Genomic DNA, 17,935 nt, shown 5'->3' on the forward strand with positions numbered 1-17,935 from the left:
CATGTTTTTCCAAAAAAAGTTATGAAACAATCCACTGGAATTTGTTTCCAAGTTTGAAGACATTTCGCTTCCCATCCAGGACATTTTCAATTCAAAATGTCCGAAATAGCATTGACTTAGAGGCGGGTCCACCCCTTTGGAATGGGACCAGTCCGAGCAGCGCCATCTCACTGCGGGGCTGAGTCTGACATAGTTTTTAGATGTACAGTGTGAGCAGGTAGATCGCATCGGAGCGTCGGGCCGCACAGCGTGAGAACATACTTTGTGAGCTTTGAACATTTAAACGCTGCGGTTTCATCGTACAGTGTGAGCTGTAGCTGGATACAATGTTTGAAAAATTATGCCCGGCTTTACTCTCTCTTAGCATCCCATATATATCTTTACTGAGGGTCTGATCCCATATGAGTTAATGACTCTCTTTCCATAGTTATCTGGAGCATTTCCATTCTGCAGAGTTACTTTGCTGCTTATTTTAACTCGCAGTTGTTTTTGTACTTGCAGCATTTTTCCTTTTTATGAGCATTGTGTGTTAGCATTGTTTATGTGTTAAGAGCAGGCTTTTTTTTTTGCTTGTATTTTTTGTGTTTTCTTGTCAAATTTTCTTGAGTTTGTTGCTAAAACTTTATTTGCACCCCTTGCCCACTGTAGACTCAGCTTGAAATATTTTTTCAAAGCCTCTCTTGAAATCACATATAATGTTTGCTATTGTTATGTAAACACCTACAGTAACATGAAACTTAAAGATGCAAATATTTGTGTGTGTGATATGTTTTAGCAGGACAAGCCAGAGTCATTACTATTATTAGTAACACAGATACTTTTCTTGTGATGACAAGCTGATACTTGTTACAAAAATGTAAAAGGAAGCTTAAAAATATGCTCTCTTCTCTTCCGCTTTGAGTTTGAACCTACATCTAGTCTGATCACACCTGTAGGATGGCGTGGTCCTGTAGCGCATTGCCTGTTTCTGCATGTCTAGGAGGCAAAATTACCCTCTTAACAAAAGCTTTAAAATCATGTCAGAGCGTCTTTAAAATATGTCATACAATATCTTGTTCTTTTGCCTCGCATATGCTAGGTATTTATTGTATTGCATTCTCCTAATTGTATATGTGCCTCTATTTCTGAACTAGGATATGTTTTGTTGCATTACTGATCATTATAGAATTATATATATATATATATATATACACACACAAGATATGCCACTGCCTGAACATTGTAGCTACCACCATCGACTAAAGTTGACGTTTCTTGTTTATTTTTTCTCCACTTAGGTACAATGGTATAACTTTCTTGAGAGAAAGTAATTTCTTGAGGCTTGAGAAGTTGCAGCTGCTGATGCTGCACAGCAATACAATATACAGCATTGAGGACAAGGTCTTCAAAGACCTCAGGTCTTTAAAGGTAAATGTTTCACAGAATACAATCATATGTCGTTCAAAAAGATCAAAATAATGTTTTGTCTTGACAAGAAATCATCTGTTTTTCATTATTTCATTATTTCATTTCATTTCATTTTGTGATATGCCCTGTGATAAAAAATGAATAGGACAGAATGGAAATATTTAATTTATTTGGAGCAGGATGACATTGGTGAATTACATTAAACAAAGAGAATAAAAGGAGTATAATTCTTACCACATCAAAAAGAATCAGAAATAGCATTTCTCTTTTCAGTTTCTGTGAGACAGCATGGTAACAAACTTTGATCACTCTGTTTCTAAGCAATAGCATAACTGTGTGACATTTCAAGCAAAACTTTTTCGTTCAGGCTTTTTTTTTATCTTAATGTATTATCTCTCTTACAAATTGTGCAGTTTATTAGACTAGATAAACTACTGTGTTTTTTCCTGAAACTGCATTTATATTTGTTGAAATCCTATTTATGAATAACATTTTATATATATATATATATATATATATATATATATATATATATATATATATATATATATATATATATATATATATATATATATATATATATATATATATGTTTGTTGCAGGTCCTGAAGATGTCACATAATAAAATACGGAAAATTGATAAAGAAACTTTTAAAGGGCTGAACGGTCTACTGAGACTCCACATAGACCACAACCAAATTGAATTTATCAACCCGGAAGCTTTCTATGGCCTGACTAACTTGCAGCTGGTCCAGCTGGAGGGCAACCAACTCCAGCAGCTCCATGCAGACACATTCATCACTCTGAGACATAGCCGGGTTTTCAAAGTGTCCTCATTGAGAACCATTAACTTGTCAGACAATCTTTTGAGTGCTCTGCCTGCTGAAATTTTCCAAGGCTGCAGTCAGTTGGAGAAACTATTCCTACACGGGAACCCCTGGAGATGTGACTGTCAGATGAAGTGGTTCTCAGCATGGACACATAAAAATACCGGTAAGTGTTTGGCTGAAAAAGTAATGAAAAGGTGTTGGAACTACTGTACAGTTCAGCTTGTATGCTGTTAAAGGGAATTAATTATTTTTCACTTGTTCATTGCAATTGTGTTTGAATTTATACCTCATAATAGTTATGTTTATATCTATGTCATGATACTGAACACATTAAAAACAGTAGAAAATAAGATAAAAACAAAGCAAGCTAAATTGAACCCTGGACACAGTAGTAACTTGATGAAGACCCATGATGTGGATGATGAAATCAGGTATCATTAAATTACACAATGTCCACAAATTGCTTTCAGCTTCACCTTATTAACCAAAGAACTAATCAGTGTTGATAACACGATATTGACACTTTCTAATATTTTTTGTAGACCAAAACGTTAATACCGATGATCAATGTAATAATTTCATGGGCACCAACATGAAATAGTTTTTATCTCTGCTATTCAGAGGACTGTATGTTTGCTTAAGTTACCCAAAGATCCTGAGCGGCTTTCATATTGGGTGAAGCAGGTCAGACTAGATCAGGAAAGGTCCGAGCAATAGTAAAAATAAAGTTAAATTTATTATAAAGTTTGACAGGAGGGATATTTTTGTTCTAATAAACTGAACTATTGTCATCTCAGAGGCATGTTTGTGTGCTACCAACCATTACTAGCCATGGCCTAGTCTGTGTTTGTCCTTTCTATGATCTCAGCAACTTACTGCATTGTTTTTACGTTTTTTATGTTTGTGAGAATCTTTCGATTGGCCTGACTTTCAGCCTGATCGTGCGTCGTGATTCGTGTAGTGTACAGTGGGTTATGAGGGGCAATCAGCCTCTCACGACCACCATGTTCACCAACATGTTCGATTTTCTCCTAACCGTCATGGGCGAATCGCTCAGTGCCCTTGCACAAACAAGGATTCTTCTGTAAACACAGCAGCATGGCGGGGATGCAATGAGTGAACTGCAGTTCTGTCTGTAAAATTGACAGACCGTAGTAGCTACGTTTGCTCAGCCATGTCGCCTTTTCTTTTTAGGGCTTTCAGCACAAAATTGCATAAATTGCCAAGGCAGCGCGTTTCACTCTAGTGAGCTTAATATTCCCCTTCTATTTGATTGGCTTCCGGATAGACGAGTCAGAGCAGCTCCATCTGACTGTGGATAGACGAGTCAGAGCAGCTCCATCTGACTGCGGGGCCGAGTCCGACGTGCTTTTTAGTCGTACAGTACAGTATGAGCAGGTATATCGCATAAGGGCGTTGTGCTGCACATACATCGTGAGCTGTGAACTCACACTGTACGACTAAACCACAAGGTTTAGTCGTACAGTGTGAGTAGTGTTAGCAGTAGCTGCGTGCAACGACTGAAAAAAACGCACAGTGTACACTCGGCTTTAGCAGATCTAATTAGAAATGACATTTCTAATTAGAAAATATTCTAATTAGAAATGTCTTCCTATTGTTCATGAAAGTCAATTTATCTTTGAAGAGGCATAGGCAATTATAGCCATGATGCTGCAGTAAAATATGTCCAAAGTCCAAAGATTTATTTGTGGTAGAAAAGTCAGTTTCAAAAGTCAAAATTCCTTGTTCGCTTTGAAAAGCAATGAACAAGACTGATTTAATATATTCCATACTTTACAAAAATTTAAAGTATGGAATATTGGCCCTACTGTGGCTTTACCTTTCTCATACCTCATCAAAAATAGTTATTTTATCCTGAGCTATTTTCTATATTAAACTGCTATACGTTTAGGCTGCTGGAGGACATAAAAAACAACTTTCTAATTTTGCTTTATTCCATCTTTATTCTTCCAAGTTTGTCTAGTAATGTTCTCAGGTTTTACTGTTTTATAGCTTCTTTCAAAAAGAGTAGGAAATAAGTAGTTTGTCAATTATATATATTTTTTAAACTAAAAAAAAAATAGTTCACTGTACCCAGCTAGAGAGAAACAAAAGAAATGTTTATTAAGGGCTTGGCTTTTGTTAAATTGAATAAATTATGTAGCATAATGATAATGTTCTCTAGTTCAAGCTTTCATGTCCAGTTCTAATTTCGCAGTATGTAAACTGTAAATGTATGTTCCTCAATACTAAATACTACCCCTTTTGGTAATAATTTGCAGGTGTGCTGAAGTGTAACCAAGACAGGCGAGGCCACCTGTGTCCTGTTTGTGAAACTCCTGCCTCTCAACTTCGCAAACCTCTAACCATTCTCAGTTATGATGCCTATACATGTACCAAACCCTGGATTAAATCATATCTCAAGCAGAAAAATATAAACCTGGAGGAAGGGGACTTTATTCCAGTTTACCCCAAGGACTTTATTGCCCCATTGGGAACCATACAGATGAACCTGACTGACCAGTTTTACAGACAAGCCAGCCTAACGTGTACTGTGCAGACACCTACTGCTTTAGAAAACCTAACACAAAATGTAACACGGAACAAGGAAAATAATATGGTAGAGCTTAGTACACTTATCACAACATATTTGGTGTGTAACATTGACCATGAACACATCCAACAGCTTTGGCAGATCGTGGCCACTTACAGTGACTCTCCTATGAGGCTCAAGAGAGATGTAATGCTGAAAAATCCTGAAATAGTCTACAGATACAGTCAAGAAAATGGCGGAGAGGAAGAAATCACAACAAATATTAAAGCTATTATCAAGGCAACTCCCTCATGGTTAATGCAGCAAGAATTGAGCTTCCAGCTTGACCGCACCACAACCACATTTTCAACTTTGCATATTAAGTACCAGTCTGTAGTCAGTTTACATTTTGAAGCTTTGCCCTCAAAAAAAGATCATTATTCCTGGACGATGATCAAAAGAGACAATCAAACCAAGACTGAGCAAACGGTGATAACAGGTAGGAGTCAGTGGATATATTTTTTAAATCCATGCAATACAAATCAAAAGTGCTTGAGTTAAACAATCTGGTCAGAGATAAAGAATATCCAAATTTTATTATTTTGAATAAAATGCTTTACTTACCTTAGGTGGTGTGGTAAAGTTGAGCTGTCAAATCCAAGGTGAACCAAAGCCTTTGATGGAGTGGATTTTACCAGATGGAAGTAAGGTCCGAGCACCTTTTTACAGTGAGGACAGAAGAATAATAATCTCCTCTGATGGTGTGCTAACTCTTCGCGGTGCTGATTCCTCTGACACCGGCCTCTATCGATGCATTGCCACAAACTACATGGATGCAGATGTTCTTACATTTCGGGTAACTGTTCTTTCTCTTGACGTTGAGGAGTCTGAGATAAATGGTCTTCGGCTCTCAAAGTCAGTTGATGAAAATCTTTTATTTGACTGTAGCTCCTCTGGGAGTCCAGCGGGTTCAGTTTCATGGATTCTTCCTGACCACTCAGTACTGGAGAAGTCCCAAGCAAATAAAATTGTGTACCCAAATGGTACATTGCTAATCCAAGGCCTTACACCCAGGGATCGAGGCTTTTATAGGTGCCTGGTGGCTAATCACTTAGGAATCGACTTACTTGTGTCTCAGGTGACATTTTCTGAGGAAAGGTTTGAAGCTGTGACATTATCGAAAAGTGAGGGATCAGGAATTGTAATGGACACCAAGATGCATTCCTACTTGAATGGTCATTTAGTCAACCTTGTTGGGAACACATCTGCAGAAAAAACAACTCAGGAATTAAGGATTACTGCCTCGGATCATCCCAACCATAGACTAGCGTTACAGGGAAGGAGAAAATCTCAAGTTCGAATGGGACAAAGGAGGAGGGGAGCAGTTTCCAACAGAAATATCTGGAGTAGTAGGTTTAGTAGTAATGCTTCCAGGAAGGTAGACCCAGAGAAATTTGCTGAATTCATGAAAAAAGCTCACAGTGCATCAACGTTAAATAATGTTGATGGTAAAAATGAAATTCCACACATTGGTCTTTATACTGAGGAGGATGTTGGTTCTGGTGCAGGCTATGAAGAGGAGAATATTGTTGTTGCCACACATAAAGTCAAACCGAACACAGAAACTATGAAAGCATATAAGGTGTTAGATTCCACACAAATACCGCCTACATCCACAAAGTTACCAATTCAATTTGAGATGACAGGGCTACACCCAACAGAAAGAACCAGTTGGCCATCTCCAGAGCTTGACCCTAATTATCTTCAACTTAGCATGATTGATAATAAAGAAGGAACTCAGATGAGGATTTTAGAAGAACAAACTGCACAGACCCAAACATCCACAGAGAAAGCCCTCCCATGGACTGCAGACCCCAAAATTACTCCATTAACAGATAATCCAGACCCAGTGGAGCTTAACCTTCCCACAGATTCAGAAAGCCAGGTCATATTTACAGCAATTACTACAGCTGAGAGGGAGAATTACACTTTCACCCTCCAGACCACCCAGTCAATAAATTCCCCACAGCTGCCTGTGGGCTCCACAATTATCGCCCAGCAACGGATCCAGATTATTCCACACAAAAGACACAAAGGAAAAGGTGGCAGAAGGACCCTTCATGGTCGGAGAAGGTTAATTAAACCCAACAGGATCACTGACGTACAGTCTTTTATCAATCGCCTTAAACAGTCGGCTCGGAAGAATGATGCAACCACCACAGGTAAGACAGCTCCTCTATGTCAGCAGTTTTTTGTGTAACATTAACACTTTCAAGGGTTTCTTTTGCAGCCTGTTAAAGTAATAAAAATGTATACAATTTACTTGGTGATTTTGAAGATATGAGTAAGAATGAAAAATGATATTCAATGCAAAGACCTGCATTACTGGCCATGGAAACTACACTGGACTACTATGGAGGACATACTCTGACATAATGAAAAATGAATAGAGAAAAACCTCTGTGTCCATGTGTGCAACTAATTATAACACATGATCTCTCAGGGTACCCAAATATCAAATAGAGTCAGAAATTATAGCACTGCTCCAAATTAAGTTGTTAAATCAAGGCCTCATGAAAGAAGGCCTTTTTTTGTGACAATACTATCATGTACAGTGGATTCTATGCAGTCTAGTTGACCAATAGCCAATATTTGGCCCTTCAAGACCCCCCTCCCCCACAAACACACGCACACACATGCAGTCTTCATACGGACGCAAAAATATATACAGAAACATAAAGGAACAGGCAAAAATAAAATTTTTTGAATGAAATTAGTTAAAATGTTAAAAGGATAAAGAAAGACAGAAAAAATCAAGTGAATTTACCTGTAATAAAGCAAGACAGAGGGACCCATTATTCACGGTGAGACAGACAGTGGGAGAATTCAAAGCATTTATTTAAAACCGTAAACGGGCTGTCGATCCAGGATATCGAGGCTAGGGCAGGACACCGCCCATCACTTGAAACTCTGGGTGGAGAAAAAAACAATAATCTGACGGAGGTGACATGATTATCCATGTAATTCACTTACCCAGTGATGGGACTAACGCCGTTACCTTGTTTTAGTAACGAGTAATCTAACTAATTACTTTGACTGTAACTATAACGCCGTTACCATTGCAGACTCGCCGTTACTGCGCGTTACTCAGGTCGCACAATTAACCTTTTTTCATGATAGGACTCGTGCGCAGCTGCGTGAAGCTGACACCCCACCCACATCAGAAAACTCTGCAAATAGACTGAATGGTTAGTGCAACGTTAGTGCAGATTTGTGCAGAAAAAAATATTGTTTGTGCTACTTTTGTTTAAGAGATATTAAAGATGATTTTTTTAGGTCATCCAGAGGTGCGCGCCTTGTCATGAGAAAGGGGAGGATGAGAATGGCTGATGTATAGTGAGATTCCGTCTGTCAGTTGGGTAGGTGGGTGTTTCTGCTGGCGGGTGTTAACGTACAGCACACACAGAGAGATGGAAAGTGAGGATGACTCCAGCAGCAAAACAGCATTTTCCTGATGGAAATACCGGTGTTACGTCGAGCTGCGTTTCCCCATCAGATACGGTTTCCTCTGCATCTTCGCACAGCGCAGGCGGCACGAGTCACCGCGCAAGCGACAGGAAATGCGCATGCTCGCTAAAGGCGCGCAACAGTCGCCCTGTGCTCGCGCCACAGGAGAACTATGGAGAGCGTGAACGATCAAATGAAAGGGAGAAATCTGGATGGATGGACCGATGGATGGATGGATGGATGGATGGATGGATGGATGGATGGACGGACGGACGGACGGACGGACGGATGGACGGACGGATGGATACTCTGCCTTTTCAACCTACTGTATTTTTTATTTTAAACATTATTTGATGGCCTTTGTGGCAGGGATGGAGATCCATATTTTATGTCACACACAGAGTATAGATCTAGATAGATAGATGGATAGATAGATGTTGCAGTATCTATAACAACCCAAACACACAGGATTTCAGAATTAGACATCCCCAGTTATTAATTACACCAGATCTGAATGCCCTGTTAAAGAACTTCACATGGCGTTCCCCCCTGATGTCATCTACGTTGAGTTGCAATAAATGCAAAACTCTCTGCAGGTTCTTGTATTTGTCGTCCACTCTATTCAGCTGGCTTTGGAAACACATGGCGAGAAGGTGGGGGCCGGGTGGTGAGGGTTACGGGGGCGAGAAACGCAAAAGTAACGCAATAGTTTCTTTTACTAGTAACTAGTTACTTTTATTGTGGAGTAACTCAGTTAGTAACTCAGTTACTTTTTGGGAGAAGTAACTAGTAACTATAAGTAATTACTTTTTCATAGTAACGTGCCCAACACTGCACTTACCTGGTTTAACAGTTATGTCCATCTCCATAGAACACAGTAGGATCCAGCCAGAGGGCTGCCAACTAGATGTGGTGGGCACCACCAAGAGTGTCCCTGATGCTGCAGTTCCAGAGAACAGGTCAGGGAAACGGATCAGCACAGGAAGGCTCAGAGGTCCAAGAGTCTGAAGCCAAGTTAGGGATAATGATCAGAACAGGAACAAGCTGGTTCATGGATCCAGGAGTCCACAGACAGATTAGGCAGAACGTTCAGATGGGAACAGGCAGGCTCATTGGTTGAGAGGCAGAACAGGTCAAAATATCAGGAACAATACAGAGCTCTAAAAACTACTCTCTCCTTTGAGACCAAACAAGAACAGACCCACTCAATGGATGAGAGACAGATCAGGATCAGGAAATCAGAAAAAAAATGAAACGCTAAAAAACCCTGTTTCCACTGGCTCCCTAAAAATGAGAACAAGAACAACAATCTGGCTACAATTGTTGGGACAGAGCTGTCTAAATAGAAGCAGCAGCAAGTGGATGAAATGAGCAGTATTGAAAAACAGGGCAGAGTTAGACAGGTGAATAATACATTACCAATTGCCAAAAAATTTAAACATACACATTTAAAAATAAATTTAGAGATAGGTAATTCAAAAATAAGTTTGAAAATTATAACAAACATAAATTATTTAAATTTATATTTTGATGTATATTTCAATTACTTCATACATTTATTTAGTTGCTGTATTTTTTTCTGGTATTTATCTGTATGGCTATTTATCTATTGAAAATCTATTTCTGTATTTATCTTTAATCATGTCAGAGTTTGTTCTGCTTAAACTACAAGCAACATGGTTTGTGTTTCTCTTCAATATTCCTCAACATTCTAAGACAAATATCTAAGATAAATGTAGACCAAGGGAGCAACAGATCTGTTCTTTTTCCCTTAGCCAAGGCAAGATGGTTGTCACCCATGTGTAGAATTCGTCTGTACATAGCTCTGGAATTGTTGCCACCAGTCCTAGTCCACTCTGTGTTAACCTGATTGTCGAATGGATGATTTACATTCTTTCAATCAATGGCATAAATATCGGTAAGCAGAGACAGCATTTGCTTAGGGGTCCATGACCTCTTAGGGCCCACATCACTGACACCTGGGGGGGTCCACTATGCAATTGTAGACAAGGAAGTAGCTTTTCAGATGTAATGGTGTGAAAAATTCCTCTTAAATCCACCTGATACTGAAGTGGGGTTTGATAAGCATCTCCCTGAAATGAGTTTTTGGAACTTGGGATGTCTGTAGCATGTGGTGGTGCGCTGTCACCAGTGGTTTCATTCAAGATGTCCAGTCATTATTTCTCAGTGTGTGATGTGTGATCATATGCTACAGAGAATTGCATAATTGTATCTTCTTGGCCGATTTATGGAACTATCACCCTATCCTGAACCTTTATCACGTGTTGTACTTCATATGGGGCCCACCCACATAATGTTGCATACGGGCCTACTGTTATGTTGTTACGCCATTGCTTTCAATGCTGTGGCAATACCTGTTGTGCCTTTTCCTTTCTGACTTTTTCTTTTATTCAACTGTCTGTCGATATGCGTTGATATACAACCCACCATGAAGAACCAGCTTCATTCTGGTTTTTATCTTCCTTGTGCAGTATTTCAATAACTGTCTTCCAGATGTCTGCAATTTGGCAGTCTCCCCTAATGTTGTGTAGCCCTGCCAAAACTGAAAGGCTATTTAGTGGTTCAGGAAGTCTGCATATTTTTTAAGTTAATTATTAGATAAGGGACAATCACATTGACTTGCTAATGTTAAACTTTTGTGAATTAATCTAATTTTCTGAAGTCTGTGGTTTCAAAATCAGTGAGCCATAAATATCAAAATTACATTGAATAAATACTTATTGCAATATGATATTTCAGTTTCTCTTTCTGAAATGAGTGTCAGTCTTTAACTTTTTTATAATGTTTTTCTTTTTTAGATTGGTTATATCTGCTATAAAATAATGGAAAACATTATCATTATTTAATGTGCAACTCACCCTTCATAAAAACATGACCCCCAGAAAAATAAAAAATAAAACACTTCCAATGTGTTTCTAAACATCCTGAGGAGCAGGACTAACTTGGAAGAATTTTCCCTCCCCTGAACTCTACACATTAAGGGAGGCTTTGTGGAGCTTAGTGTTCTAGAGCCATATCAGTTTGAGCACCTTGCATCAAGGCTCTGATTCAGCAATGCCAAGAGCTGGTTGGCTACTACTGAGGCAGTAAAAAAACAGGAAGACTGACCATGGAGTTGTGCGTGTGTATGTTTGTATAAACACGTATCAAAAAATGGCTAGAGGAGGACAGAGAACTCAGGAAACTGTAGTCCAAAAAATATGGAATTTGACATACAAATAAAAATGTATCTACCTTGTTAATGAGATAGCAGATTTTTCACAAACTTATCTTATGTTTCTTTTTTTTCCCAGATTGTAACTCTGATGAAAAGAGGACGGGAGTGGCTGCTAATGTCCAAACTGTTACTCAAATGTCTTCCTTTAATACATTTTTGAGCAAAACAGATAAGCCTACCTCTACACAAAATACTACAACTTCTGCTATTAATTATTACGTAACTGGAAATGTCATCTTCAGCCATGCTCATTCTGGATCAGAGGCTGCCACGAAGTATATATTTGCTGAGGTCCAAGAAACAGATCCTACAATCAGTCCAGTTCTTGTCACAGGGGAAAAACAAGTAATTACTACAGCAAAATATACCACAAGTACATCTAATACTGCCGAAGGAAAGATCCACAGGGAACACAGGGAAAATGGAGAGAAACTGAGAAAACTAAGACCATCTATTTCACCAGAAACTACAGACTGGACTACAAGTGTAACTAAACCCCCTGATGGCTTGACTTTTACCAAAGCAGCGTTACCAGGCATTCTTTGGACTATAAAAAACACAAACAGCATGGAAGGCTCATTAGATTACTTTGGAAGTTTAATATCTGAAGATTTGGGGGTTACGACACTTGGTCCAAAATTCCACCATACTACAAGTCCTCCTGACCATTCTAGGACCGAGACAGCTGAAATACCACCAGAAATACAGAACCTTCCTTCTCCACCTACTGTTAACCAATATTCAGTTGATAACCCATATGAAGTCTCAACGTCAGGCTCTGGAGTCTTTTCAGATAATCAACTTGTGATCAGACCGAGTCTCAGTGGAAGAAGAAGACAACAAGGACGAAGAAAGAAGCCTTTTCTTGGCAGGAGGCTTCACAGGAAACCAGCATTTTCTAAAGTAATTTCTAATACATCTGTAGTTTTGAATGCAGACCTTTCAACTGAAAACAATGCAATTTCTGAAACAAAACAAACAATTTCATTTTCCAGTAAAATGTGTAACTTTCCAAGCCCTTGCCCTACAGCTGCATTGACACCAAGGACCACAAAACAACCATCTACAGCTGTTCAGACAAAACTCAACATCAGACCCCCAATACAGGGAAATTATAGTGACATTGCAAACAAGTCACTACTTAGAGCCGAAACAACTACTATATTTACAGCAGAGGACAATGATGATGTCAATTCACAAGACAAAAAAGACAGTGGGAAATCTATCCCAGACACTTATAATCCGTTCATGGACATCAAAGCTACCACTGCCAGACCAGCTATAATAAAACCCAAAACAGAATCAATGAAAAGCAAACCGAGTATAGTTGGGGGAAATGCAGCAAGCTTTACTGTTTTGACACACTCAGATGCTTTTCTCCCATGTGAGGCTGTTGGAAACCCACGTCCAGTGATAACATGGAAACACTTCTCATCCACAGGTACATGGCTAGTGCAGCTTTTTTTACTTTCCTCTCATAAAAAAAAAAAAAACAGCAAAAAAAAATATCCCCTTTAGCTTTTAGGAAAAATAAATATATTTTTCATGGCTTCGGAATACAGCATGTTTTACATTAAGCACATAAATATGTCAGCCCTATTGGTAGATTATCTATTTATTCAATATTTCTTCTAGATCAGTTAGTTTCTTTTATAATTATTTTAAAACTCCTGTAATTCAAAGAAATATTCTAAACTATTATTTGACTAGGGTAGATAAGCATTTATAACATACCATAGTTAAATACAATGCGTCAGGTTTTTTTTTTCATAGTAAGATTCTGTTTATTTTGCTAAATTGTCTTTTAAGAGAAGTTTTTTAAATTTCTTGAAATAAAACATTTTTTAAGGTTACTACCTATTTTGGTCTTTACTGTATCTAAAGACATCTATTGTCAAGTTAGTTTTAGGCAAATTTCTTAGAGTACTGCTAACCAAATCCGGTCTTCAAGAGATTATGTCCAGCATATTTTACCTTTATCTTTGCTCTCTCACAGCATATTGAAAAAGCCGTATTATCTCCTCAGCATGCAAGTAGTTTCTGTAGAGGCCATATAATGAAGAATTTGAGAACTTGAGTCAGTTGTGATAAATTTAACTAACATGCAGGATACCAGCCCTAAAAATGAAGGAATGATGCTGACACCATCCTCAGTGAAGAACAAGAGTAGATTTTGTGTTTTTTTATAGACCACAAATTTTAAAAAAGGGTTAATAGTAGATTTTGCAAAGTATGTTTTACTTGAAATAATTCTTATACATTTCTAATATTTGCTGCCCTCAATTTTTCTCTGTTTTTGTGTTTTAGGCAACACTATTTCTATCAAGGAAAATATGGGGAGGATAAAGGTGATGAGCAATGGAACACTGACCATCCAAAATGCTAACATTAAGGATCGTGGCCAGTACCTCTGTCTAGCTGTGAATGATCATGGATCAGACAAACTTCTTGTCACACTCTCTGTGGTAGCCTACCCGTCACGAATCCTTGAGCCAAAAATGAGAGAGATTAAATCTCATACGGGAGACAGAGTGGAGATAAAATGTAAAGCTGAAGGTAGACCTTTACCTATGATTTCATGGATTTTGGCAAACAGGACCCAAGTCAGGGGTCATGACACGGAGAAAGGAAGAGTATTGGTATCTTCTGAGGGGACTCTGATTATAGACCATGTGTCCATTTATGATAGGGGGTATTACAAATGTATTGCCAGTAATCCTGCTGGAGCCGATACGGCTACTGTACGACTGCAGGTGGTTGCAGCACCACCAGGTATTGTTGAGCAAAAACATCAGCAACTTCAAGCTTGGTTGAGCCAAGACGTGTGGCTACCTTGCACCAGCTATGGCACTCCACATCCCAGCATTCATTGGGTCCTTCATGATGGATCAATGGTCCGATCCAATAAACAAACAGGTGAAAAAAGGATATCAGTGTATGAGAATGGCACCCTTGTTATAAAAGATGTGAATGCAGAAGATAATGGCAAATATGAATGTATTGCAACCAGCTCCACGGGATCAGAGCGAAGAGTAGTAACTCTCTTGGTAGAAAAACAACAGTATCTACCAAAAATAGTGGAAACGTCCCAAAACTTGACAGAACTTTATTTTGGGGATCAGTTAAGGCTTAGCTGTTCAGCAACAGGAGACCCTAAACCAAGGATGTTCTGGAAGCTACCCTCTAAAACTATTATTAACCATTGGAGCAGGTAAAAAAACTCAACCTTCAATATATTATGTAAAGATATTGTTGGCAAAACTATCACATAAAGGTGCAAAACATACCAATATAATAATTAAACCAACACAATATAACATCAGCCCAATATTTGTATGTCTATATATTGGCTGCATTTCAGCTGCATAAGACAAATTATTAAAAGTTAGAGGCAGTGTTTGCATTGCAATTCTTATAGTTTAAATTAAAAAAAAAACACAGTTTTAAGATAGTACAGTAACAATTGCATACACTATATGTTTTCTGTGATGTGTATTTTAATATTTTTGTATTTTCTCAGAATGGGCAGCAGAATTCAGGTCTTGTATAATGGAACTCTCATTGTCAAACAAGTGAGTGAGAAAGATGCTGGAGATTATCAATGTCTGGCACAAAGTCCAATTGGAGAGGATGTTCGGCTCATGAGAGTAACAGTATCAATGAAACCAGCCAAAATAGAGCCCAAGTTTGACAGAAAAAAGCATGTTCGTTATGGTAATGACTTGAAAGTAGACTGTAAAGCCTATGGAGCACCAAAGCCAGAAGTCTATTGGGGCTTACCAGATGGTACAGTGATGAACAGTGGTTTGCAAGCTGATGCTGGCAATGGAGGAGGGCGAGCACGTCACTACACACTGTTTGAAAATGGAACTCTGTTTTTGAACCAGGTATGCACTTTTATTAACAATAAGTGAAGAAAACATAATACTCAGAAAAAAAAGCTAACATACATTTTCTTTTTTTTCCCCCAGGTTAGCACTTCTGAAGAGGGGGACTACATATGCTATGCTGAAAACCAAGTAGGAAAGGATGAGATGCATGTTCACATTACCGTGGTAACAACTGCCCCAAGAATACGCTCACCAAGCCAAACCTATGCTAGGGTGAAGCCTGGAGAAAATATTCGCTTTGACTGTGAAGCATTTGGGGAGCCAAAACCAAAGATTCTTTGGAGGCTACCTAACAATGATGTAATAGCAGCATCAAACAAACGCTACCTAATCCATGCCAACGGTTCACTGGATATACGAGATGTAAAGCTTAGTGATACAGGGGAGTATGTCTGCATGGCTCGCAACCCTGGTGGAGAAAACCAAAAGGAATATAAATTAGACATAGATGGGAATCCACCAGTTATTAATGGCTACCAACAGAACAGGACAGTTGTCAAAGACATGGCCGTGAAACATTCCAGGAAGCTTTTAGACTGCAAGGCTGAAGGTAACCCCACACCAACTATAACTTGGATTATGCCTGATAATATTTTTCTTTCAGCCCCATACTTTGGAAGCAGGATTAATGTACATCTTAATGGGACGTTAGAGATTCGGAATGTGCGTCCCTCTGATACTGCGGAATTCATTTGTTTGGCAAAAAATGATCAGGGAGATGCGGTTATGATAGTCCAACTGGAAGTTACCAGTGTGCTTCAAAGGCCAATCTTCAATAACCCCTTTAATGAACGTCTTGTGTCACAGCCTGGAAAAACTACCATTCTGAATTGTTCAGCTCATGGACAACCAACGCCTGAGATCATTTGGACTTTGCCTAATGGAACACGGCTTACTAGTAGATCCAAACACATTACTCGTCACCAACCAAGTGATGATGGAACTTTAATAATTTATCGCTCTCGTGAAGAAGATTCTGGAAAGTACCGCTGTGGGGCCAGGAACTTCCTTGGTTATATAGAGAAACTATTCATTTTGAATATTGGGCAGAAGCCTTACATCTTCACAAGGCCTAAAGGCATCTTGCACACTATTTCTGGGGAACCTCTGTATCTTCATTGTTTGTCTGATGGAAATCCCCGACCCAGAATCTACTGGACTATTCCTGGTGGTCACACTCTTACTCAGCCTCAGATACTCGGCCGCTACAATTTACTAGAGAATGGTACCCTGGTTGTTCATGGCACAACTGTAAATGACAAAGGAAACTATATCTGTAGGGCTCGTAACAGTGCTGGCGAGGCACTGATTACTGTCCCTGTTATTGTCGTTGCTTACCCTCCACGTATAACTACAGGGCCACCTCCCCAACTGAGGGCATTAAAAGGAACACCACTAAAGCTAAACTGTGCTGCAACTGGAATTCCAAAGCCAGAGATAACTTGGGAACTTCCAGACCATTCAGTACTTTCAGCAGCAGAGCTTTTGGGTAGTAAGCTGCTTCACCCTCAGGGAACAATTGTCATCCAGAGACCAACTTCTTCTGACTCAGGCCAATACAAATGCTCAGCCAAAAATTACCTAGGTACAGACTCAAAAACAACATATGTTATTGTACTCTGAGTGGAGTGGAGACAGACTGTTTTGTGTGCTATATCTTGTGCTATATCATGCTGTATATCATGGGTGAATCCTTTGCATCTTTAGACTTAGGAAATAATTATAGAGCTCAGTTACAGCAATAGAATACTGCTTTTTTAAGCGCTTAGTGTACCACAATAGAGAGTAAACCCTTCACATGAGGTCCTGTCCTGATTTATATGTACAAGTGCAGACTGCTTTTTCATAGGAGCATTGGATTTTTGTTTTTTTTAAATAAATTTAAACCTTTGTTAATGTTTGCTGGTATGTACACAAAATACTCGAGACAATAACAGAAAAAGACATTGTGTCCTACAAAAATTACATCTTTCAAAGTGTTTCAGCAAAAATAAATTGAATTGTTAACTTGGCTAATCTGTTATTTGTTTTGTATGGCTTCCATAATCAACCTCTAAAGTATAATATAGAATGTTGTGTTACAGTAACAATATGAAGGGGGGGGGGGCTGAAAAAACTTCAGTCAGTCTTCACTGATTAAAATAAACCAATAGTTGTTCTTTATCTTTAATTACATAGAAGACTCATGGATAACTGCAGAGACAAACTCTCTACCATAAAACAAAAAAAATATATTGTTTAAAGAGCACAATTTCTGTATTAGTCATCTTTAATTGTACTATATTGTTGTGAATAATTACTTGCTGTATTTATGTTGTAAGGTTTTGGTTAATAGTATGACTTTTAGAATATCAAAGTATAAAAATTTTAAATATTCTAGTGATAATATCACTGCTTCAACCCTCTGGTTTAGAGGAAAACTGCTTTTCCAGTGGTGGTGACTTACGTGCACATCCCAATGGGAAAAACAATTGATCTGGGTGGAGTTACCTCATCCCCCCTTCTAGCTTTGCCCCGGCTGCGACTACAC

General features: G+C 38.7%; 1 protein-coding gene across 1 annotated transcript in view; it reads left to right on the top strand.

Moving 5' to 3' along the window:
* The window catches only part of igsf10 (immunoglobulin superfamily member 10), a 19,920-nt gene extending 2,247 nt beyond the window's left edge, over window positions 1–17,673 (top strand). The window contains exons 3-10 of the mRNA XM_015370303.1: window positions 1,278–1,407; window positions 2,010–2,400; window positions 4,520–5,269; window positions 5,400–6,992; window positions 11,592–12,956; window positions 13,823–14,726; window positions 15,036–15,402; window positions 15,487–17,673. Coding sequence (XP_015225789.1) covers window positions 1,278–1,407; window positions 2,010–2,400; window positions 4,520–5,269; window positions 5,400–6,992; window positions 11,592–12,956; window positions 13,823–14,726; window positions 15,036–15,402; window positions 15,487–17,028 — 7,042 coding nt within the window. The 3' untranslated portion in view covers window positions 17,029–17,673. The remainder of the gene's footprint in view (window positions 1–1,277; window positions 1,408–2,009; window positions 2,401–4,519; window positions 5,270–5,399; window positions 6,993–11,591; window positions 12,957–13,822; window positions 14,727–15,035; window positions 15,403–15,486) is intronic.
* The last annotated feature ends 262 nt before the right edge of the window (window positions 17,674–17,935 follow it).

Source organism: Cyprinodon variegatus, unplaced genomic scaffold, assembly GCF_000732505.1.
Source record: "Cyprinodon variegatus isolate N-32 unplaced genomic scaffold, C_variegatus-1.0 Scaffold44, whole genome shotgun sequence".
Classification (NCBI taxonomy): Eukaryota; Metazoa; Chordata; class Actinopteri; order Cyprinodontiformes; family Cyprinodontidae; genus Cyprinodon; species Cyprinodon variegatus.